At 37.8% G+C, this 25152-nt stretch overlaps 2 protein-coding genes and 1 long non-coding RNA gene across 5 annotated transcripts in view; all 3 read left to right on the top strand.

Annotated features, from left to right (window-relative positions):
- Positions 1–6069, top strand: part of LOC135770974 (nesprin-2) — a 29723-nt gene extending 23654 nt beyond the window's left edge. Inside the window, exons 11-13 of the mRNA XM_065280960.2 lie at positions 2095–2259; positions 2559–2623; positions 4749–6069. Of these exons, the coding sequence (XP_065137032.1) occupies positions 2095–2259; positions 2559–2623; positions 4749–4995 (477 nt within the window). The 3' untranslated portion in view covers positions 4996–6069. The remainder of the gene's footprint in view (positions 1–2094; positions 2260–2558; positions 2624–4748) is intronic.
- A 2124-nt stretch (positions 6070–8193) lies between these two features.
- Positions 8194–13410, top strand: LOC135770973 (uncharacterized). 3 transcript variants are annotated; one of them, XR_010542819.2, is made up of 5 exons: positions 8194–8725; positions 11078–11173; positions 11701–11830; positions 11913–11972; positions 12498–13410. It is a non-coding gene; the product is annotated as an uncharacterized lncRNA (long non-coding RNA). The 3 variants fall into 3 exon arrangements; XR_010542818.2 differs by lacking the exon at positions 8194–8725 and having other exon boundaries at positions 10774–11173; positions 12498–12800; positions 12904–13410; XR_010542817.2 differs by lacking the exon at positions 8194–8725 and having other exon boundaries at positions 10774–11173.
- A 5217-nt stretch (positions 13411–18627) lies between these two features.
- On the top strand, positions 18628–24386 carry LOC135770971 (uncharacterized). The gene is made up of 3 exons (XM_065280953.2): positions 18628–18831; positions 20788–22789; positions 23496–24386. The coding sequence occupies exons 2-3, from the start codon at positions 20965–20967 to the stop codon at positions 23498–23500; spliced, it is 1830 nt and encodes a 609-aa protein (XP_065137025.1). The 5' UTR covers positions 18628–18831; positions 20788–20964; the 3' UTR covers positions 23501–24386.
- Positions 24387–25152: the final 766 nt, after the last annotated feature.

The raw sequence follows: 25152 nt of genomic DNA, 5'->3' as shown, positions 1-25152 counted from the left end.
GACACAAGTTTTCACATACCGTCATTCATCAAATTTATCTTGCGTGCACTTAGAGGACTTTGCTGAAAAATCGATGCGGCGTTTAGCGGATTCTGCCAACTATGCCATATTTCTGAATGGTCTGAGGCTGGGATTGAGCAGATATGACTGTATTTGAATCTTTTCCCACCATTGACAATTTATCTTCAATTAAGAGAAAACGCTTCCCTGCCAATGACGAGTTTTGACGGCAATCCATATTTCTGCTATTATAGGTGGCGCTCTTACCCAGGTTATAAAAACTAAAGCGTCCACAAAACTCAATGTATGTTTTGATCATTGCTCTGAATCTGATCTCTAACAAAATTATTTTACAAAAATACAATTATTTCAACTTTTTGCTCAGAATGTTGAAGAAACCTATCCATATTTGAGAGGTGATAAAGAGAGAACAAATGAAGGATGACAATGTTTATTTAGTTTGAAAGCAGAGGGTCTGTTCTTGAAATATTGTATGTTTATATATTAAAAGAAGAAAATTATCTGGAAGACATTAAACTTTTGTGAAAATCATAAAAATGCTGCCGCTGACTGGCAACTTTTTTTCGACCGCTGGCGAGGAAAAGGTTAATGAACATATAACATGTGCCAAGAGTATTTAGTTAATATCACTGAGTAAAGCTACCCATTTAATACTTGTTTAAATCGTTATTGAAAGAGTAACTAAACCCCTGGTCAGAGCCTGACTCCACCCACTGGCATTATTTTAAAAATGCAAGAAAAGTGGGCAGATCCCAACGGAGATAGAGGTGATGAACTAAGTGTGTGGTGAGATCGTAACAAGGGCGTGGTGATCTTGAACCTGCTTACGTCACGAGATATTTTTTGGACCTAACATCCAATAGGAAAATTCAACTGCAGTAGCCACCGTTCAACCTGAAGCGGGCGCCACTCAGACGTTTTTACACCATATATTGTAGTATTGAAACACTTTATACCCAAATGTCAAAAAATGTACTAAAATCAATGAACAGCACTAATAAAGCCCCATTCTTACAGATTATTAACTAAAAAAAGTTGGTTTAGGGTTAAGTTACTCTTTAAATGTGATTGCGTTCTATAGGCAATATAAATGTATACAATCCATATGTTACAAAATGTATTGTTTGACAAATGCTCAGCTTCAGCATGCCCTCTTAATTCTGTAGCTTTGCTCTGGATTGTATTAGGATTCTGTAGGTCTTTAGTATTGCAGTATCACAAATGCAGAATGGATGCTCGGGGCAATTGCGCATGGAGAATTGTCGCCAGATCTCATTATAACTGGACAGAGTGTAGACACAGCAGTCTGTGAGCATTATAATAAACCTCACTTGTTTTGGTCACTGACTCTCTCCCACCTCCATTTTAATGCCCGTCACATTGACTTGAAGGGCTTGTTTCCCGTCTCGATCTGCTGGTAAACACATCTATATTTATAAATCTGATTTATCGGTGTCTGTGTGTGTTAAAGCCCACTTAAAGAACACCATGAAAGGAAATGTTAACGAAGAATATATTGCGCTACTAATGAACCCATCCCGAATGAATCCGTACCATCTTGTCTTAAAAAAGCTAAGGACTTGCTTCAAAGGGGGGTCGAAGGGGTTTTCAGTTTCTGGGAAAGAGAATCTTGTACGATGATCCAGAGGCCGATTGCCTGCTGCACCTTTGGAAAACATTGATGTGAGAGAGAGACCATTTCCATTTCAAAGAGGCTCCAGTAATTTCTCAGTGCTCACGGCTAATTGGCTGCTTTACAGGGATGGGAAATGAAGCCGCTGCACTAACAGGCTCTTTAATGGCTGCTGTAATTGTGAGCGCAAACATAGAGACCTAAGCTGCAAAAGGTCCAAGAGCAAAACCTATATAAGAAAGGTAGACAAGGCAGCTTATCTGCAGGATCTAAAGAAGAGGGCAAATGAGAGGAACGGAATAACGATAGTGCCCCCCTATTAGTTAATGGAGCTTGTCTCTCTTGATTTACAATTGTCCAAAGCTGTCACATTTAGCAAAGACTGCACTGTCCTCTTCTTGGCAATTGAATGTGTTTGTTGCTTCTGTGAATCTTCGCAGGCATGCTCCAGTTTTCCGTCTGGAAAAAAGGAGGAGGGAGTGAAGTATCATGAGGACTCGGTCCCCCAGAGGCACCCCCACCCAAACACGTGCTCCTATCCCCGCCCGTCTGTGACATCATGTGACATCCAGCATCACTCTTACAGACATCACGAAGACCCACAGGTATATCTCACGCATGCAGACACGCACGCCCCCTTTACTGCCATTTTTCACAGCATCAGTTTCATTTCATAATCTACACGCAGTGCCACAGTGATTTTGTTATGGCTGTTTATGATCATCCGGGGTCTATAAATGAGCGAATTGGGCTCCTTTCATGATGTACTTTGCACCTCTCGACACACTCAACGCATAATTATGCTTGTAATGTGCTCCAATGCCAAAGACGTGGTAAACAATAGAGTCCCTGTAGGCCTCTGTTAATCTCCAGCCATTATCATCTTGTTTCTCTCTGTCACCAGAGGCTGCAGGAGAGACTTTGTTTCTCCGAGTCATTGGAGGACAACAGCTGCACAAAGTCGAATCGGTGAGAAAGTGTTTACTATCCAGACTGGGTTGAATTTATAGATCGATAAGCTGTTTGCCTTTTACTGGTTATTGATTATGAGAAAAGGCAATAGTGAAAAGACTTTATTTACTTATTGGTTGCTTTTAACTTTAGTGGATAATTGAAATTTTACACAATGCATAAACATAATGATGGTAACACTTTACACTAAAGTTGTATTTGTTACAATAAATGCATTAGCTAACATGAACTAACAATGTTCATAACGTCTACAGCATTTATTTATCTAGTTCATGTTCATTTTAGTATTTACTACTACATTTTTGAAATCAAAAGTTGTAACGTTTTACATTTGGTAATGTCAAAAACTAACACAAACAACTATACTGGCATTAACTAACATGAACATGGATTAATAAGTGTTAAATAACTATAGGCTTATTTTTCATTGTTTGTTCGTGTTAGTTATAAAACAATCTTATTGCAAAGTGTTTTTTTTTCTTCTAAATTTTAAACTCTTAAAATTTTTGAATCAAATTACTCCAAATAGTTTCAACGAACTATAACCAGAGCAGAGACCAATCAGTAATGTAATAAGCAGGGGACGTAACAATACATGGATATGGATTGATGCATCAATCAAATGTCTGGCAAAAAGATGCAACAATGCCATACGTAAAATATTGATGCGAGGTATAACATCCATAACTTCCGTCTATGCGTTTTGTCAAGTGCACGTTTTAATTTGCGATGCAACAACAAAGCGCTGGGAGCAGCAAAAAGACAGACGCAATAAACTTTGTGTCTGCAATCAGACACTGTCTAAAATATTGATAAATTGATCGATATACCCCTGAATTGACTTAAAATCGTGTCACGCCTTTTTTTTTTTTGAGGATATTGCCGTCTGGTAGAACAGATATCATATCGTGGCTATACATTCGATTTACACACCTAGTAATATGGCTGCAATATATTAAAGGGAAAATGCGATATGCAATAACTTGCTAGATTATGTTATATATGAATTTGTATAATAATAAAAATTTATTTAAAAACAAAAAATTATATAACTCTGACTATGCAAAACTTTTTAAGGTATTACAATCATTCAGTTATTGCAAACCATCACTAAATGTGTATTTGCGATGCGCACATTCGCGGTATTCCCTAGATTTACCATTTATAGGTATGTGTTTAAATAAAATTATAATTTTTGTTTCATTCTGTCAACTACAGACAACATTTCTGCCAACTTTTTAATAAAAAGAATGGTTTTACTTGGGTGATTCTCACGAAATCCAGCATCGATGTTTTTTTTTTTTTTTAAAGCTATTGAAGTCAATTTTTGTTTGCACATATAAGATTAAGGTCTGAACTTACTATAACCATTTTTTAAAGTGGATTTAAAAAATATTTCCTGTAGAATTATTTGCATTATTTAGATTATCATTATCAAAAATGATCATTACCGCAACATGATATTACATTTAATATATGCATTTACAAACTCATGTTTCAGTAATGAGAACTAAAAAGTTGTCTAGGCACTATGACAAACAAAATGTCTTCTTTATATGGAGCGAAAAAATAAGAACTGCTTACCTGGTAGCCATCTTGAGTGTCACAGTCAATTATGTCCCTTCCAACAATATATTTTTTTGAAAATGAAAATTGTTGTGGAGGATGAGAAAATTTTCTTGGACACATTTATATTCCTTATTATTGTCTCTACATTTAACAATGATCACCAAATATCACATGTTTCTTTACTTTAAATGTTTATAGTATAACATGCACTGAAGCGTTTTATTTTTTAGATTTTTTTTAATTATAAATATTTCCATGTCAAAGAACCCAAATCCAGTCATGGACACGTTGCGGTAATGAAAAATTTCCCCTTAAATGTGGAAAAAAACAAAATTGGTTTGCATGATGTCATTTGAAATCATGTGCAAAATAGTACATGTAGAGATGTTTGTAGCTGTATGCTTCTTATTTTGATACTCTTACTTTGCATTTACTTTATTTATCAAAATGTTTCATTACACCCCATAAGTCTAATTTCGCGAGAATCACCCACTTGCATTTATTTACTAATTGTATGTCAAACTAAATCTAAAGTGTGTTTTCATTTGTGCAGTGACCCGTGTGGACTGAAGAGCCCTGCTGGCAGTTCATGGCCTAGTGGCCCATGGCCATTGGGGCCCCTTAAGCTTTTTAAAGTGCGAAAGGCCTTAGCATCACTTTTTGTCATCCTGTTTGCCCTCCTGCTTGCTGTGGTGGTCTGGCCCCTCCTTTCACTCCATAGCAACCCATGCCATCGTTCCAATACTCTAACCCGGTCATTTCATCTGGCCCTACATTACAACGGCCCACCTCCTACCTGATGATGCAGAATGCAGTACTGTAACAGCAGTGAGTTTGGTGCATGTGTGGCCAATGCGGTAGATTTATTTGGTGTACTATGAAGTCATCAATCATTTCTATGAAACCACATCTCACCCAGAGGTGTGGTGTGGTGTGGTGGAGTTGAGTTAAGGAAAAGCTTTGTTATCTGTTTTGTTGAACAGTGTTGCATAAGGAATTATACAGGGGTATCCTTTTAAAGGCCTAAAAAAGTTGAACTCGAGGTAATCACAGGCCAAGAGTTTAAACTATATGAGAAAGTGCACTTAAAGGGATGGTTTACCCAGAAATTAAAATTCATAATTTACTCACTATCATGTTGTTACAAACCTGTATAAATTTCTTTGTTTTGATAAACACGAAGGAAGAGAAATGTTTTTACAAACCGTTCATGAGCCCTACTGACTTCGATAGTATTCTTTTTCCTACAATAGCAGTGAATGGGACTCAAAATTGGTCCTCAAAATATTTTCCATCGTGTCATAAGAAAAAATAAATGTATACAGGTTTGTAACGACATGAGAATGAGAAAATTATCACAGTATTTTCTTAATGTAAACCATACCTTTAATTCCTTAAGTCCAAAAAATGCCTTGTCAAATATGTTTACTTGAATTTTCTATATAAATATGTTTGTGCATGTTTCAGACTGACTGATATATTTGCACAGTTATATGTTAATGGTTGTTGACACTTTATAGATTTATTATGGAAGCAAATAAAATCATTTAAAGTGCAGATGACTTGTAAATAAAAAAAATTGCTTTTGTATTTATGTATTCAAGAAAAAAATGTCTACACCTGCAGTTGCTTTAAAAACTGCTGTTCAAAAACTGCATAAAATATTTTTTATAATGGAAAAAAAAAACTAAAATGATTGTATATTTCATAACAGTCAGATTACAATGATTTCATAATGAACGAATGTATTGAATATTGTAATCACTGAACTTTTAAAAGAGGGCATTCGGCACTTTGGAAATGACATCCGTTCAATAAATGACAGTTTTGCACTGTAATGTAATATTTTATGACTTCTAAAATAAAAGAGATGAGTTGAAAACAAGTGGCCTGCTGTGTTTGGTGAATCTGGAATGCATGTAGAGTGCGATATGGCATGTGAATCTCATTGGGGGTCCGGTCAGTGTCATTCTCTGTGTGTCTGGGCTAGTGGACACGCTGAAAGACGTTTTTGTGCTGCTGCCAGAGATGAACATTCAAAGATTATGAAAGAATGTTTCAAATTCAATTAGCGCACAAATAGTCTTGACTGAAAAAGTCTGCAGATGGCCTTTCAACCTCATCTCTGTCCATTCAGACCACTGGGAGCTGAACTAGTCGACGCTGCAGAAACGCAATGTTCTGTCTACCAGGTAAACATGGATGTTTTTGTCTGGAGATTAGTTTATTTACGGGAACAGCATCAAATTGAGCCATATCCCATTGCAAGTTAAGCGCCTATAAACCACAAGCATATAAATTTTGGTAGTGCCTGAGGAGGACGTAAACAAATAGAAGAATGTGGAGAATTTCTGTGGCAATAAAGCATTCGGTGGAAATGGGATTGCTGCGGTTTCAATATCAGTAATTGCTAACATAAAGAGTGTAGAACTGCAATCTCATGGCAATTCGTAACTATTTTACAAGATGGCTACTTTGTGAGAATTGATATCTTATTGTGAACTGGTCGACTCGCCAGTGATGTTGGGTTTATGGGTGGAGCTTCATTATTGCTTTTTATAACAATCTTAAGTTTTTCTACTTTTCACAACGTACGAATGAGCCACCTCGGGTATTTTCTTTAGTTACATCATATACTAAGACAGACAGAAAATGTAAAGATTTTCTAAGCCGATATGGCTATTAACTATACTCTCATTCTGGCGTAATAATCAAGGACTTTGCTGCCGTAACATGGCTACAGGAGGCGCAATTATATTACTCAGCGCCAGTGTTGGGGGTAACGCATTACAAGTAATGTGCATTACGTAATAATATTACTTTTCTGAAGTAACGAGTAAAGTAACGCATTACTTTTTAAATGTACACATTAATATTTGAGTTACTTTTTAAAAAAGTAATGCAAGTTACTTTTTTAGTTGAATTAATTCGATTAAAAAAAATGTATGTACTAAATTAAAATAAACGTAGTCACATTATGCATATACGCCTGTGTGGGAACAGTTTGAGTCAGAAACTTAGATGGCAGGCCAGAGCTCGTTTTTTGTGATGAATTATGCGATTTCTGAATGCAGAACTTTTCAGTCATAAAACACCTGCAAGGCCTGAAAGAGATCAAGCCTCAGCCAAGAAAAAGTAACTAAAAACTAACATAAGCGTTGCTCTCCATGAAAAGTAACTAAGTAACACAATTAGTTACTTTTTTGGGAGTAACTTAATATTGTAATGCATTACTTTTAAAAGTAACTTTCCCCAACACTGCTCAGCGCCTGAAAATAGTCCCCTAGTAACTTTCAATGGCAGGGGACTAGTTTCAGGCACTGCAAAATATAATTTCCCTCCGGCAGCCAAGTTACAGCAGCAAAGTCATTATTACGGCAGAATAAGAGAATAGTTCCTAGCCATATCTGCCTAGAAAATCGCAACATTTAATTTTCTGTCGATCTTACACTCTAAAAAAAAAGGTTCCTTGAGGTTCTATATAGAACCATGGGGTTCTTTACTTGGCCAATAGAACCTTTTACCAAAAAAAGGGTTCCATATAGAGCCCTTGGAGGGCAAAGAACCCATTTTATTAAAATGGTTCTATAATTCACGTTTGTGACTGAAGTGTAAACTAAAGATTACACAATAATAACAGACCTACACAACTCATTTACAAACCTACACAACTCATTCACAAACCTTTTTGTGTCAATAGGCTGTGGTCAAATAAAGAGAGAGTCAACAAATAGGCTATTCATATTTATTGTATGATTTATTTCCTGTGAGCTTTTTTATGCAAGTTTGTACATTAGCATGAAACTAACAGTGCAGTTTGCGTTTTTGGTGAATAACCAGGTGTTTTCTTTACTTTGTACATTCTATATTGTCAATGTTTAATTTAACCTGAAGGGGCATTAAATACAAATAATCGCAAAAGTGCCCTCTGGTGGCGTATATATGCGTTGCACTATAAGCGATGAGCCTCCAGACCTGACAGGTTTTTTTCAAACTGAGGAGTTCGGACTCCGGACCGGCATTTCTGCTTGTTGGTACCCTGAGGTAAGTAAACTTTCTACATTTTTGAAACGATATTACACTCTAAAAGTTGGGTTATTTTGTTTGGTTGTTTTATCAGTGTTGGGTAGTTTTTGTGTAACCCAACTTGTTGGGTTATATGTTGGGTAATTTTGAAGCAGAGCCAGCTTAATAGATACATAGCTGTTTCTCAATATTACTTTCTCTAGTCCACAAAATGTATTTTAAACATAAGTTCAGGCGAGAATATATATGTATAATGTTCAAATTTGCAGTCGGTTTGTAAAGTGAATGCCAATTTTAAAGTTTAATTACACAAAGTCGGAATGTTACCGGCGTGACCACCGGGTGTCAGTGTTGTTCTTCCCCAGAGAGAACTTCTCCCTTCCCCCACACAGACGCGTCAGTGCCTCTCACTGCAACGATACCTGAAGCGGGAGTTTACTAATTCACCTCAGGATTCATGAACGGTTTTTCATCGACTTATCTTTGATTTATTTGAAGGAAAAGGTTTGTATCATTGTTTTTAATCATTTAAACTATTTCTGAATGCAAAAGTATGCAAAATTACGGTTCACATGACATAGCTTTATTAGCTTCCGTTGGCTAGTCTGTAATGCCCAGTAAATCTAAACGATGTTTATGCTTGCTTTTAAATGATTTAAATATTTCGTTTGATCAAACCAGAGTCGTATAATAATAGAGTTACGACACTCACATAGACGTCCGTTGTAAGAATGGAATGCGGAAGTAACAGCGTTTCATGTAGTGACTGGTAGTGACGCATAGTTCCAAACGCAGCACTAAAGCCCATTCATTTCAATGGCACCTGCTGGTAAATCGATGAAATTACCGTTTCTCTTTACATTTTCGGACATTTCATTAATATAGTCAACAGTGATATTTTATGAACTCTGCTGTAGGTAATGATTATCGTTAATAATAACTAGTAAAATTTTTATATTTTAATGAGTTGTGTATAATGTGTGAATAATATAGATTTAATGGTTTAATTATTACTGGTGGCCATCTACTTTATACTTATCTTATTTATATATTACGAGTAACACTAGGGGGCAACAGCGACAAGCTAAATGCCTTATAAGAAAGTCACACTGCTTCACAATGCTGCTATGTGTTTCATTGTGTTTGGTAAGTAATACGAGTGATGTATCCTCGAAAATCATGTATGATTATATTAACATTTAATGTGAATTTAAAATATGAATTTAGTGTGTTTCTGTTATGCTTCACTGTTACAAATAACCGCGTTGGCGATCTTTTTTGTGATTTTAATATAGTAAAAGTGTAGGAATTATGTTTTTAGCAGATTGATACCTATTTATATAGCCATATTTTGCTACAAAAATAAAAGATAAACTGTGTTGCTGTAGTTGGTATAGATAACCACAGTTATATTTGGGTCACAATTAACTGTTTATCTTTATTAACTGATGTACTGTATTTCCATCACTCCCTAGTAAAAAAAAAACGTTATAAACACAGTAAGTATAGTCATCAATTCCCATTACAAGCTAATATTTACCTAGCCTGACGTTGTCATACTCAATTCTAGTCAGAATTTGAGTCTGATACCGCTCCATTGAGCTATAATTATGAGGCGTGTCTCAACCGAAAAATGCCTCTGCACTCAATTGGATAGACCTACGACCAATCAGAGCAACGGGGTGTGAGACGTATGTTGAAATGACGTATTTGCAGCTTGACCGAACTGCTAGTTATTTCGCTACGACACACACTACAAGTCTGAGTTTGCGAACGTACATCAACACCTACTATGTTTACAACATTTCATTTATATCACATTAAGTCATACAGTAAGACTATCTCTTACCATTTGTACATTAGTTGAACTTCATCCACGACGATACCCATTACGTTTGCTTGTTATATCCATCTCGTCGTGCACACCGAGTTGCATCGCCGTGATACCCATTTTAGTTGCTTCTTTAACTTGATCTTTCATAAGTGCGACAACTTTTGTCGAATCCCGTAGGACGACAAAAACATCAACAAATGCCTTGCTCGCGTTTCTCTGTTCCTCTTTTAAAATCAATGCTCTGTCGATATCTTTTAGAACAGACTCAATGTCAGAGTCCACACATCTGATTTCTACCGCGGCAGCCATTTCGTTGTAAACAACAGATTCAACACACGCGCTCTTTGGTGACGTGGTTGATTTACGTTACTGATCATCTGTCCATCATCATATAAAGCCCGCCCTGACAATTTGATTGGTTCGACCAGCTTTGGGTCGAGCATAGTAGCAACTCAACGGTGAAACTCCAGACCGATCTTCCCGTTCCTCAAAATGTTGTGGGCGGGGCTAAGATCGGCTGGCACCCAGGCTAAAATTTACCTAAAATAGCTGAAAACCTATGCAAACAGATTGACAGCCCTGCTTGGTTTGGAACTGTAGAACGTTACATGAATCACGTGACCGCGCGGCGGCGAGATCAAAGCGTTTCGTAACTCTGTTATTATACGACTCTGGATCAAACGTTTTATGAAATATGTCTAAAACATGGCTTGTTTTAATAATTTTAGAAACGTTACAATGTAACGTATTTTAATGGTTTAGAAATTCAGTTTAAAACAGATAACGTTAATATGAGGAAGAAACGTGTACGTTTTAAATAAATAATCGTTTGTTGTAAAAGTTGAAATCAAACTGATGCTTTTAATATCATGTTTAGATCATGAAACTTTAGCCTTGAGTTCACAGACAGGGTCACATATTGTGAACTCTCATTTGGTCTGTGTAAGTTACAGACATTTTTATCTTTTTCAAATGTTTTTGATGATGCCCACTTAAATCACAGTTTTGGCTCTTTTCCACAGACCCTGATGGATAAAAGATGGATATTTTTTTCCTGGAGAAGCTAAAACAATGTAACTTTGAGGTTCTGATACCAGCTTTTACAAAGTTATTTACAGGTAACATGAAAATGCACTTGTTTTTTATTATTTAAAGTGATATGTTGATATTACAATGAGGCATATCAAAGCATTTCTTTATTAAGAATCCCTGCTTATTTTGCTGTGAGTATGTCATTTTCAAAAGTGGTATGTAAGGTTGCACGATTAAAGGAATAGTTCACCCAAAAATTATATTATATTAAATTCATGATTTAAGATCTAAAACATTTTCTAAAATAACTGAAAATGTGTTAGTCTGAAAAATGATGGACATATGCATCTTGGACGGCTTGGAGGTGAGTAATTCATGGGTTTAATATCATTTTTGGCCCAACTATCTCTTTAATTGTATAAAATTGTCAAGCCTATCTAATCGTTAAAGCCGGTTCTGTGATTAGTAGTGAATTGCCATCATCTGAAAACAGGTGAAGCACCGTTAACTACATGCCGTAGTTCACTGACAAGCTAGCCCATATAGCATTCATTATCGCATAAATTTACATTAAAGTTTTATTGAAAATGAATGCATGATTTGTCATTTTCAGAGTTCACAAGACTTCTATGTGTATTCCCTGACCATGCCGAAAAGCTATTTGAAACTTGGGCATTGCATTTTCCAGACAGAATCCTGCACTTCCCAGCCAAGAACCAGGAGCATCAACAAATCACCTCCAGGTACACTTGGGAATACAATAGTTGTTTGCTGTGTTTTATGACAATAAAGTTACTAATTTAACCTAAACATTTATCTCTACAGAACCCCATGATGATATTCCAACTCCTGTCTACAAAAGTGGGAAGAAAATCTTAAGTCTATGTAAGTAATGGAAGTATTGCACACTTTGCTTTGCAAGCAACCTAAAACATTTAATATTTTGTTTGTGAACTAGCAAGAAGACATGTTTACAAGTACGAATAGAGTTAAAACTCGGACAAGAAAAATTGTCTTTCACTCGCACATCCAAAACATTAACTTTAGGGACAAACGTTAATGATCAGCCATGTATTCATTACATAATATATGCTAATAAAGTGTTGGCTATATTAAGTAATAAGGGCAAGTATGCAGGTTGTTGCAAAATCTAAAAAATTGGGCTTACTGCCAGGTAAAGTGACGTGGCAGAATCTGAAATTACTGTGAATCTGAGTTATTGTCATGAACAAACAGTATATTGTAAGGTTATTGAAATAAAACAGAAATTTATACATTTCATTACAATTAAACTAGATACTACATTTGTGTGTATGAAATATGAATTGTTTGGTTTTGTATAATAATGCTGCATCATGCATTTACAGTCTTTGCCTGCTTTCTAACAAGTGTTTTGTCTGTTTTCAACAGGTTGGGACCAACATGGTTGCATTCTTCTGAGAGCCTGATGTGACAAAACCATTCCCATTTGTCCTTGGATTGGAAGATGGCGATCTCTGCCATCAAGCCTTCTTTGTTTTTGACAGACAGTCACTCCAGCAATACACCCTCCTTGGTGATGTTGACATGTTTTAAACTTTTTTTATTTTTTGGACATTAATTTTACTAAGCAGTGCACATCAGTGTTGGTGTTTTTGAAGACTGTTGTTTACAAACTCCCAAGAACGGAATCCCTTTCTATAAGAAGTCTGTGTAGTTATTTGTCATGCTAAGGTGATAACTCATGTTGATCATATATTGACTGTTTGTGCAACTTAGTGTTGATCTTATGTGTTACATTAACCATTTCTTATTACACGGTTCTCTAAAATGCTAGATTCTGATTGGCCAGTCGTGACATTCTACTACTGCTCAAAACTAAAAACTCCAATGTTGCAAATCATTTTGACAGGTAAAGTTTTATATTACACAAAAAATAAATATCAATGTCTATTAATTACATATCCAACATTAAATTTACAAATGATTAAATGTGTTCGTGACATTTGTCCTGAAGAAACTGTTGGGGCTTTTTTCTGTGATGACATGCTGCCAATACATTATCCCTTACTTGTACAACTTTTTACTTGATCTAATTGTAATGTTAACTGGGTATCTGTCATTTTAGATTGTGAGATATAATACTAATATATTTTTTTATATATATTTATTTATTTATAATATATAAACGTATGTATGTTTATTAAAAAGTGAAAATGCTTAAGGGAAATAATTAAATAACTAAATGGTTGAATGAAATGAGACATTTTAAATGTAAACTAAAGTTTTGCTGTCTAATACAGAATAAAGAGATGTGATTTTAAGTAATTTTTATAGATTTATATTTCTGTATAATACAATTAATAAATAGTAAACTTTTATAATTTTCTGGTTTGGTTATAATTTCTTATCAATATTAAATTACTCATAATAATAAAGAACCTTTAATGGTTCTAAATAGAACCATCTAACTTTGATTCAAAGAACCATTTGGGGTTCGTTTTAATGAACCCATTAAAGTGGTTCTAAATTGAACCATTTGGGGGTTCCATATATGAAGCGAGTGATAGAACCATTTCTGGTCCGATATAGAACCATTTTTTTTAAGAGTGTACAATGTAACTACAGAGGAGTCAAGTTTTAAATAGGAAACGTATCGAAACTATTTGGTTATTTTTGAGCGCGATGCTAAATGGTCTAATCAGATTCAATGGATTATGCTAAGCTATGCTAAAAGTGGTGCCGCAAGATCTGGAGGTCGGCTGAATGGATTCCAAAACGGTAAAAATCTAATGTTTTACTCTAGGGGAGCTGAAAAATGAGCATATTTTCAAAAAAGTGGAATGTCTCTTTTAAAGCAAACGTCCATATAATATTAATACGGATTTTGTTTTTATAAACGCATTTTTATTTTTCCTTCCAACTCACTTTTGCAGCTGTTATCCTTGAATCCTTGTAAGAAAATCTCAAAAATGTAAGTAGAGACAACCTGACCCTGATTTGGTACAATTACTAATTCAGTTTTGAGATGGTTATTTTAAATGAATGTGACACCACTGACTGTGACAGTGCCGTGGGTTAGAATATTTTGTTTGTGCACCATTCATCTGAACCATGTGGCTAAATTACTCATCTTTTACATTCCTGCGAGCTGCAGAAAGTTAATAATACAGCACTGACGTGTTACACACATGTTTGGTCTTATCTTTTGTCTAAATGCTTAAGTCAATGGACATCTCATGAATTCAATAAGAAAGAATTTTAGTTGTCCCACCCGGCATCAAGTCCTCAATAAAACAAACAAGCAGTTTATGTTGACAATACGATCTCTATGCTCTGCCAACATAAGTAGGCAAAGGTACTAAAGTAACATAATGAGATGGCATGGACCATTGACTCCCTCTGCCCCCCTCCTACACAGCAGGGCTCGGTCACAACAACAGCAGTGATTGAGATTGACAGGCTGTGCGCTAATAAAGAGATTACATGGAAATCCCTCCGAAGCCAACACTTCAGGACAGCGTGCGTTTGGATAGCTAAAACAGCTGCAGAGGTTGTCCACGCGTGAAGTTAATGTTACCGTTAGCCCTGTGCCACGAGGGACACATTAACCAATCAGCACGCCTGAAAAAGGTCACAGAGTAGTGCAGTTTGTCCAGGTCGCCTGTAAAGGAGTTTGATGTGTAAATTCAATTCAGTGTGGGAATTAACATGACTTGGCTTGTGAAGTTTGCCGGGCACAAAAACCCTGACATTGCTGCATCATCACCTTGCAGCTAACCTTGCTTAAGTCTTGAGCTCCCCTTTAGTTTGTTGAAGCTCAGATCAGCTTTAATGTAGCTGGAGCTGATGGATGTTTCAGGTTGGTGGAAGTGGGCAAAAGCAGGCAGCCAAAAAATGCTCAATCCAATAAACTTCACCATGGTACAGGTTGCAGAGGAGTGAAGTATGCCAGAGCGATCTATCTCGCACAGCGCAGCCGAAACCTAATTACACAGATTAATGTCCCATGGAAGGTGCTATTACCTAAATAGCCTAGCTCCTATAAAAGAAGACTTCATTTCAAATATTCGGTTTGAATGCTAATAGATGCGTCAAATCTAGATTCCAATATGTATATCCTGACTTTCTCCAGTGTAAGATTTTGAGTGCCACTTAAATTCCCCTGGACGAGAGAGACCCATTCACACCTAGAGAGTGTTCACACCTGGTATTAAGACGTGTTTTGGTTGAACGAATTACAAGTGGACGACGTTTAAGACAGATGTAAATGGGGTGTGAAATGTTTTAAGCTCGTCCATTTTCGACCAAATTCAGAGGAAGTCGAAAACGCATTCGAATGGATTGCTTTTGTGGTATAGATGCGAGAATGTGTTCAAACAGTCACAAAAGACTGCATACTCTGCCTACTGATCTAATGTGATGTATCAAGCACAATGTTTTTACTTACTTATAGCACGAACCAGGTCTTTAGGCTTAAATTAAAATGCACCTATTTCCTTGGTTATTTTGTGTATTTGGTATAAGACTTGCTTGTGTGGTTTATGGCAAACAACACATTATTTTCCACATACTGTACATGTGTGTAGCTTCAGATTTACCTATCTTTCTGAAACGCACAGATTTGAAAAGCACTGTGTCCCTGATTGGCCAGCTAATCTTTACAATGTGATTGGCCTGAATTCCTCTGACGTCAGCAGGAAATGTGACGCTCCTTACCATGTTTGAAAGATTCGCTCACAATGCAATACTAACAGCTGTTAATTTACAGGCTGTGAGTCAAAACGGGAGGAATAATGATAATGTCGGTCTTCTCTGCATCATCAATCTCAGGAAGTAAACTGTTGCCTAAAATCTGTGTGTTTGTTGTAGTCCAAGAAAAGAGATTTACGCTGGAGACGATAACTCGCGTCATTATTTACTTTGTGGTTTGTACCTTTTGCATATTGTTAACATGTACTGATACACACTTACACACCAAAGGAAATGTAAAAACATGATTTGGACAACAGGTGCTCTTTAATAAAACTACAGTGGCCCCCTAGTGTTTTAATCCGTCTATTCTATCTACTTTCTGTCCGTCGCTTCTGTACTGATTACTTAGAGAGGATGGTCTATGAAGAGTAAACAGTAAACTTTCTCAGATATTTCTGGGAAATAAATGCATTAAGCTTGCGCAACTTAAGCTTGCAAACATGAAGGAGACGGGGAGAAACCGCTTTCATTTTAACAATGACACCCAAAAAGCTGAGCCGAACACTGCAGGTTTGTGCTATAAGTCAGGACCGATGGATTCTGGGGTATGTTTCCCAAAAGCATTGTTAGCTAACTATGGTCTTTGTTACCATTGAACTCTATTGGTAACGACAGAACTTTCGACCATATTTGCTTTTAAGAAACGCATCCCTGCTTGGTACACATTATGTCAGTAGGCGGTCTTTTGTGGCTGTTCAAACACATTCAACCACATGTGAGTCAACACCACAAAAGCAATCCGGTTGAATGCGTTTTGACTACCTCTGAATGTGGTAAAAAGTGGACCAGCTCAAAATATTTCACACCCGGTATTAAGCATTGCCCACTTGTCATCCGATCGACCAAAGTGCATCTTAAAGGGGAAATATCATGAAAATCTGACTTTTTCCATGTTTAAATGCTATAATTGGGTCCAAGTGCTTCTATCAACCTAGAAAATGTGAAAAATATCAACCGAGTAACTTAGTTTTGGTAAACCATTCTCTGCAAGCATGGGAAAAATAGATCATTGAAATTTGGCTCCCCTTGTGATGTCAAAAGGGGATAATTCCACCCCTTTATCTGCACTATCCATTTGCATTTTAAAGGACACAACCAAAAATGGCACATTTTTACTCACACCTACAAAGTGGCAAATTTAACATGCTATAATAAATTATCAATATGGTATTTTGAGCTAAAACTTCATAGATGTGCTCTGCTGACACCAAATATTTATTTAACAGCCTAAGCCTGTAGCCTATACGTCGCCTTTTCCTCTGAGAAATATTAAACTAGGCCTGGGAGTTATAGAGCCGAGGGCTAACATTACAATTTAATCTGTATGTGTGTTGTCTTTTCCTTCCATATTTTCTCTCTGTAGTATGCAAAAACTGAATAAGTAAACCACTCTTACCTCTCTCCCATCAACTACCTAACCCCAGAAGATGGTTGGGTAACAAGTTGATCAGCTCACTCATTAACTCGGTGTTTACAGATGCACGTGCTGCTCATCCTGCTTCTTAAAATAAGACCTCTGTGTAGTGGATGAGAGAGCGGGAAATGGATTTGACAGTTAGAGCCGTGAGCATGACGCGGGCTTCAGCAGAATCTGTCAGTCCAGAAGCAGCCCCACCCCTCCTTTCGCGCAAAAACGCATGCTGTCGCGAGGCATTAGTGTGGCAGAAATACACACGCTCGCACCTTCCGAGCCGTTCACAACAACAGCACTTCAACATCCCTCCGCCCAAGATGCTTGATGTGACATTAGATGTGCATTAAAGAGGCATAGTGTGGGCTGTTAAGTTGCCCTGGCTATAAGAAAATGGCTATTTTTTTCTAAAGGAATGTTGCTTAGACACAAAGGGGGAACTGATCACCTGTCTGATCACAACCAAAAGCTGACATTTCTGTTTTTCTCAGTGCAGTTCCTCATGACAGTGCGCTATAAGTGTCAGATTAAGATCTCCAAATGAATCAGTTTGTTAACCCTAATGAAACCCTGCAGGTTTAAATTAATCAGCCCTAGTTCCTGAACAGAATTAGGAGAACGCAATCACCAACTAATCTAAAATGTGAAACGTGCAGTGCAACATTAACAAAAATAAATGTTTTTTTGCGCACCCCTGCATACTACACATCCTCTAAACTGTTTTTCTTCCATTCGCTCCTTAACCTGACCAATGCTCCACCCCTCTGAATGAAGATGATTTTGTTATGACGCTTTAATCTTCCAACGTGGTCATGCAATGCATCCTCCATAAGGAAGCTCAAATTAGGGTATGTAAGTATGCACTTTTCGCTGTCCCAAATGCTTTTTCATCCCTCGCCGCCAAGCCTCTGGAGGAATTTCTGTTGCGTAAATACTTAAATGCTTCCGAAACATTAATTGCGCCAACCCACGTAAGCAATTTGATTTACATAAAGTGTTTTTGTAGCTCATTTGGTAGAGCACCGGGTTCGACTCCCGGAGTACTGTAAATTGCTTTGGATTAAAGCGTCTGTCAAATGCGTAAACGTTCATAATCAGGTGGTCGGATGCAAAAACACCCCCATTTATCCACACATGAGGTGCTATTAAATCTGTTGCCCGGTCTCAACTGGGTACAGAAATGAAGTAACTTACTTACAGACGTGATTTAAAGTGACATGATGCAATGGCGTTGCCACACTTCGCAAATCATGGGAATTGGTTGTTCATCATAAGTAAGTGAAAGCATCTTAACTCCATACAGTATAACTCTGTTGGGGGCGGGTATGTATGGTGGCAGTCTCAGGGTGGGGGGTGGTCCCCTGGTTGCTAAGGGCAACAGGGCGAGATAGATGGAGCCGCAGCTGCGCGTCTGTTAATACCAGCGCTCGACCCTCGACGTCCCCGCGCGCGCAATTCACTCCACACGCACACACACAGGGACGCGCACACACTGAGCTCAAGGCAGGAAGATGCGAGCGGGGATTTAGTTTCAGCGTCTTTTCCAGTCTCCAGCAGATTATTACAATACACGGGACGGATTTACACACGAGAAACAAGGTTTGGACACTCTCCTTTCTTATATTGGATTTGGCTAGTGAATTTGTTGTGAATTAAAGCATTCGAACGGAGTATTTTGTTGTACTGAACTGATATGTTTAGTTTGTATTATGAGTGCTTCGCCTGTACAATGGATTTAGTCGGGGTATGATTTCACACGCTGCTAATATTATGAGGAAGTGCAGAGATTTGGATAGAAAGGACAATAGGCGCACATTCAATGACTGCGCCCTGTATTTGAATTTGTAGGCATGATGAGTTTGATGAATTTGTTTACCGCTTGTAGTGCTTTGTGTTTATGTTTATGAGCAAGGAAGGACATCTGCTTCATGATTGGCAATTGTTTGCAAACGCAACTGTTAAGAGTTCATTCATTCATTCATGCGATCAACTTCTTCGCCAAACGTACCAGACTGCCCTCTTGCACATTATAATGTGAGGCACTCAAGTGTGAATTTGCTCCAGATTGCGCCCAGTCTTGTTTTATATATGTATAATGCATGCATGTTCTCAATATTTTAGCCTTAATATTAAAACTAGATGATAAAATGCGGCAGAGATTTCTAGAATGTAACCAGCGTGGCTTTATCACAATAGACGCTTCATGCGCGAGCGCGCCAGCGCGGGTTGTTGTTTTCCCGCTGCATGATGATTTCATAATTTCCACATCATCACACGTTTCCAAGGTGACAGACGTGTTACACGACACATTAAGTCTAAGTATTTTTTTTCTTTTACAAAACTATTTTTTGTGAGGTTTTAAAAAGCAGTGATGCAAATCAAAACAAGTGACAGAGCATTGTTCAGGTTTTCCAGACACAACAGGAGAAGTCCGTCTCGTGTTTTGTCTGTATTTTTTGTGGCGAACAACCCATTACTGTCGTAACGGCGTCAATTAAAACAACTTAAGCGATGTTGATACCACCTAAAGACGTTTTTTTTACAAAATGGAGGATATGGTTAGGGACACATTAGCAATGCAAATGAGGTTTTGAAGAGCACTGGCACCTGCTGTCTCGAGCATTTGCATTGGCTTTTCCCTCGTTTTTCATTAGAATGATGTTCTACTTCTCCAAAGCAATGTTTGAGCTCACACTTTGGGCTTTGTCGAAGGAGCTTCTCCAAATCTCTTCTCTTGCGTTAGCATAACAATGGGCAAGGGTTTTGTTCATGAAAAGAGAGGACAAAACCGTCAAAGCTCAATTGTCCCAGTGTCAGTCGGATGGGCAAGCAGGGTCTTGCTCCCCATCAGTAAACAGACTCAGTCACGGTGAAATCCAATTAAGCCATGTTGTTTCGACCAGGCTTTTCACAAGGAGATGAATATTGTTTCTGTTTTTATGCTACTGTACTCATTTTATGGTAGATACAGTCATAAGGTTTCTTGACTAAACCGGTTTTGTCAGTCGCATTTGATTCACCTCTACCATCCCAGACCAAACAGATGACGTTCAATGATTTTGAATTCACAAGTGGGTCATTCAAATGAAGCATTAAATTGCTTTAAGCGTCATGAAAGCTTGACAGAAGACATTTTTTTTTAATCACTAAAGAATCCTTTGTGGAGATTTAAAAACAGCACCAGTTTTATTCGACTCAAGATAAAGAGATTAACAGTTTTAAAAATAGTTATTCATAATACAGGAAATAAGGACTTATTTTGTCATTTTAATGCCCTTGCTTGAAAACTCGTACGTGCACAATGACATAAGAAGTTAAATTTCATAAAAGTGCGCTGCTTTTGGATAGGATGACAGAAAAAAAGAGAAAAACTACCCAACTGGTAGATAAAATTACTGATCATCGGTACAGCAGTGGTGTCAAAGTGAATGGACTCGGATTGTCAAGTGGATACTTTATTTTTAACCCATGTTGAACACAACATACTAACATACATCCTTAAAAAATGTGTTGAAATGCAGTCAGTTTAAAACTTGTTGTTCTCTCTCCTTCCAGTTTTGAGGTTCCTCTTCTCCACACGGAATATGATGCAGAATTCCCCAATTTTTCTGGAAATAAACTGGATAAGGAAACACTCTGATTTGTTGGCAGATTATCAATGAACTCAGTTCCCTAAAGAACAAAGTATTTTTCAACGAGAAAAACCTGATAGTTTGAGTTTGATTTTTGGATATGGCAGCAACTGAGGCTAATGCAGAGCCTGTCCAAGCGGACGTCGTTGAGACCAAAGCTGAGGTAGAAACCACAAATGCAGAGCCAGCCCCAGCTTCAACAGAGGAAACCCAGCCTACAACTGAGCCAACCACTAACACAGAGCCCCCAACCGATAGCAAATCTAAGCCAGCCTCTGAGAATATATGGGACTCTTTTTTAAACAAAAGTGGGCTTGGAAAAGTAATGGGAGGTAAGAAGAAGAAAGAGCAGCACACAGAACCTGAGGACGCCGCTGGTGAGGAGCAGGATAAGACGTCAATTCAGAACGAACAAGGAGATGCTGAAGAGCCCAAAGACCAGGCATCTAGTCAACCAGTAGAGGCTGCCGAGGCTGCAGCTGATGGCCAGGCTATTGAAAAAGCACCAGAAAGTGAAGAGGCTTCCCAAGAGCAAAAAGAAGCTGGTGCCAAGGCAAAGCAAGGAGAAAAGTCTAGCGTTAGGGACTTTATCCGCAACCCTGTTGCTAAAATTTTCTCACACAAAAGCACAGAGAAGAAAGATGGTGATGTAAAACAGGCCGCCCCTGTTCGGTCAAAATCATTAGACAGGCTGCAAGATGCTGATGCCAGCGCAGTTGTGGCAGATCAAACAGAGGACACTCAGGGTGCAGATGAGCCAGACAAGTCTAACTCTCAAACAACAAGACATGTGAGACGCTGGCACTCTTTTAAGAAACTTATGGCTCAGAAAAGTCACAAGAAAAGCACAGATGATCCCAAGGATGCAGAGGGGGCAGACGGAACCAGCACAGATGGAGCAGGTGACACTAGTACGTTGGATTCCACCACAAAGTCAGAACCCACTGGGCAAAAAAGGTGGAAACTGAAGAGATCCTGGACATTTCAAGGCATAAAGAGAGATTCATCAGTTGTTGGGATCCACAAGCCTAAAGATAAAGACACTTCGGATGTGAAGGATGAAAATGCAGCCGAGGAAGAACAGGGTACGGAAGATGTAAAGGTAGCCAGCGATGCAGAAACACAGGAGAAGACTAATGCTGAGGGTGAAGAGGAGAAAGGAGCCACTGCTACTACACAGCATGCAAAACCTGCGGACCATCATGCAAATGAGATCTGGACCTCTTTCAAAAAACGAGTTACTCCCAAGTCAAAGAAGGCAGCTGACACTGGTGCAACAGAGGAGGAACCAGCGGGTGAGCATGAGCAGACCGATGAACCACAGCCGGGTAAAGACTCGGGCAAGACAGCCAAGGCAAAAAGGACACACTTTAACCGTGCTGTGTCACTAAAGAACTTCATAATGCGAAAGGGGAAGAGTACCAGCGTGGACATGGGGGAGGGTTCGACTGTGCAGAAGGAGGGTGATGGTACCGGCGAGGGTCAAGCTAAAGACACGGACGGTGTTGATGATGCAACTGGGGCAGCCGATGTCCCACAGACTGTATCGGAGGAACAGACTGAAGCTCAGAGTGAGAGCAATAATGAAGCTCAGGTGGCAGACGAGCACAAAAGTTCAGATGGAGAAGAGAAGTCCCACACTGGCACACCATCTGTTGAGCCATCAGACAAGTCTCATCCCGTAGATCCATCATCAGAGGACGGCTGCCAGACAGAGCCTAAAGCCAACGGTGAGAACGGATGCTCGGATGCTACGTCAGAAGACACCACAGCACACAATCATGATGCAACTACCCAGAATGATGTGAAAGATGAGGAGACCAACCAAGAGACTATAGACTCTAGTGGCAAATCTTGTCCGAAGGATGGAAAGGTTCTCAATCAAGATGGAAAGTGTGATACGGTCAATGCAGTTGCCCAAAGCGGTGAGTTTGAAGCACCAAGAGATCTTCAGCAAAATGGAAATGACAAATCAGAGTCTAAAGTAAGACTAGGTACTAGTGTTGAGGTAGAGACTGGGGAGGATGGGGCAACTCAATGTGAAGGGTCTCTTTCTGGGTCAGGGGCAACCAATACAGGTGACCAAGAGGAGGCTTTGAAGAGGATGGTCTATGAGGTTGCAGCTTCCATCGTTCGTACAGTTTTGTCCTCTGCCACTGAACAGTTAGCCAAGGAAAATGACCTTCTGGACACTAGTCTAAATTGTTTTTAACCTTAAAACAGTAGCAGTTACACAGATTTTTTATATTACTTTGAATCAGGGATATCTGGGTGATACTGAGCACCTTTATTTAGTGTTTGTGTACACAAAAAGCCAATGCTATATCTCATCACCCCTTTAACATATTAAAAACTTGTGAATTTAGGGTTAGTGAACATAAAGGAAGGTACAGGTGCAATATAATGAATTTATTTAGGGAAACTACAGTACAGTCAACTACAACTAAGTGTTACTTAAGCAAAAAATGCTGTCACTTTTATTTGTGTAGCGTTTGCTGGTCTGTTTTCACAATTTATTTTTAAGTCAAAATTTAGCTTCTCTGTAACCAAATGTGTTGGTAAAACGTATTTTAATGTTAAATGTACAACTACATAGTAATATATTTCATCTTTTCTGTTATCGTTCACCAGAATAAAAGGCGGGAAACGTGTGACGCCACACAAAGAGGATTAATTCTGCATGGGATTCGTTCAGCGAGGAGCTTTTCCCCCTCCCCCCAAAATATGGAGTAATCACATGTTTACGCCACGATTCACCATGGTGAGAGATGCAATCCACGTAGTAAAAAAAAAATCTTGAAAGCAATAATTCAGATTCATCAATCAGTGCAGTCTTTGCTACCATTCCGTCACTGTAAATGTTTTGCTTGTCTACTAGTGAGATTTTATATTGTCATAAATGACATTCCTTTGAAATGTTAATCTCAGTGATCACAAGGTATCGTGATCATAAAGACTGTTAGTTTTATATTAATTGCCATTCTGTTTGTAGTTTTCCTTTTACTAGATATACCTATGTGATACACATATGAAATAACAGCCCGCCAGATTGCCCCATCAATTGTGAATTCAATATGGAATGTGCGCTAATCTGTGTTTTTGTTTTTAGTCTGTTACCTTGTGTACATGAATAAACCTCCATTAAACTGTAAATAATTCTGTGTTTTATTGCAAAATAATTATGCATTTGTTTGTAGATTTTTGAAAATGGCAGAATTGGCAAGTAATAACAAATTTATTCATCTTGGCATTTCGAGTGATTTTGCTAAAGCAAAATAGTAAATTGCATACCCTCCAACAAAAACTTGCTTGATATTATTCATAAATCCATATATTCATATCAATGAAAGAATACATTGATGTAAAAACATTACATTAAAACACACTGAATTACACACACCTCATAATTAATCACAATGTTGTGCATATACCACTTCATTTCTAATTGTAGTATTTATATTAAATTTATAGGTGATCATGACTGCATTATTGTCGACCTGTCCTAATTCTCATGGATGATGTTATCATTAGCATGTTAACTGCAGATTACCAAAATGCCACGTAAAAGGTATCACAACAGGTTTTTTTAATAGCTCCACACACAGTGGGGGTTAATGTGGAACTATTAACAGATAATGACCACACTTAACAGAGACAGAATGGCTCACAGATATTCAGACTGTATTGGCAAGTAGGTGAAACTGACAATCCGTATAAAAGACAATGAATGTGGCTTTGAGACTAAATCAATATGTACCAACAGCAAAAGCCAGATGGACTTTACAGGCTTTGGTTTATACTGTCAAAGCAATAAATCTCTTGTTATATTTTAACAAGAGTCAACAGTGATCACTTTGTTTGCTCCGGGCTATAAAAAGGTTTAAATATGAAACAGACATCTGCACATATTGCAAGATCTTTCTTTGGTCAGGAGATTAACTGGGTCAAAGAAAACAAATATTTTTTAAGGGTTTCTTAAGGTCACACTTTACAATAAAATAAAAAATTATTAACATGACTTAATACATTGGATGTCCTGAAATAAAAAAAATTATGCAAATTTATTAGTGTAAATTAATGAAGGTTTATACATAAAATTAAATGTATATTGTTAATGTTTAATCATAAGACATTAACATTCATTTGTCTATATGAAGTCATTATGCATAAATTTACATTATATAATAAACACTGTATATTTATAGCATTAACTAAATGTTCACATATTAAACTGTATGACAAAAGTGTTAAAAATCAGCTGGTAAAACAACCATCTCTGCCCTGTCAG

This window comes from Paramisgurnus dabryanus, chromosome 8 (assembly GCF_030506205.2).
Source record: "Paramisgurnus dabryanus chromosome 8, PD_genome_1.1, whole genome shotgun sequence".
Lineage (NCBI taxonomy): Eukaryota > Metazoa > Chordata > Actinopteri > Cypriniformes > Cobitidae > Paramisgurnus > Paramisgurnus dabryanus.
Note: the sequence above shows the minus strand (reverse complement) of the source record. Positions and strands in the feature narration are given on the sequence as shown.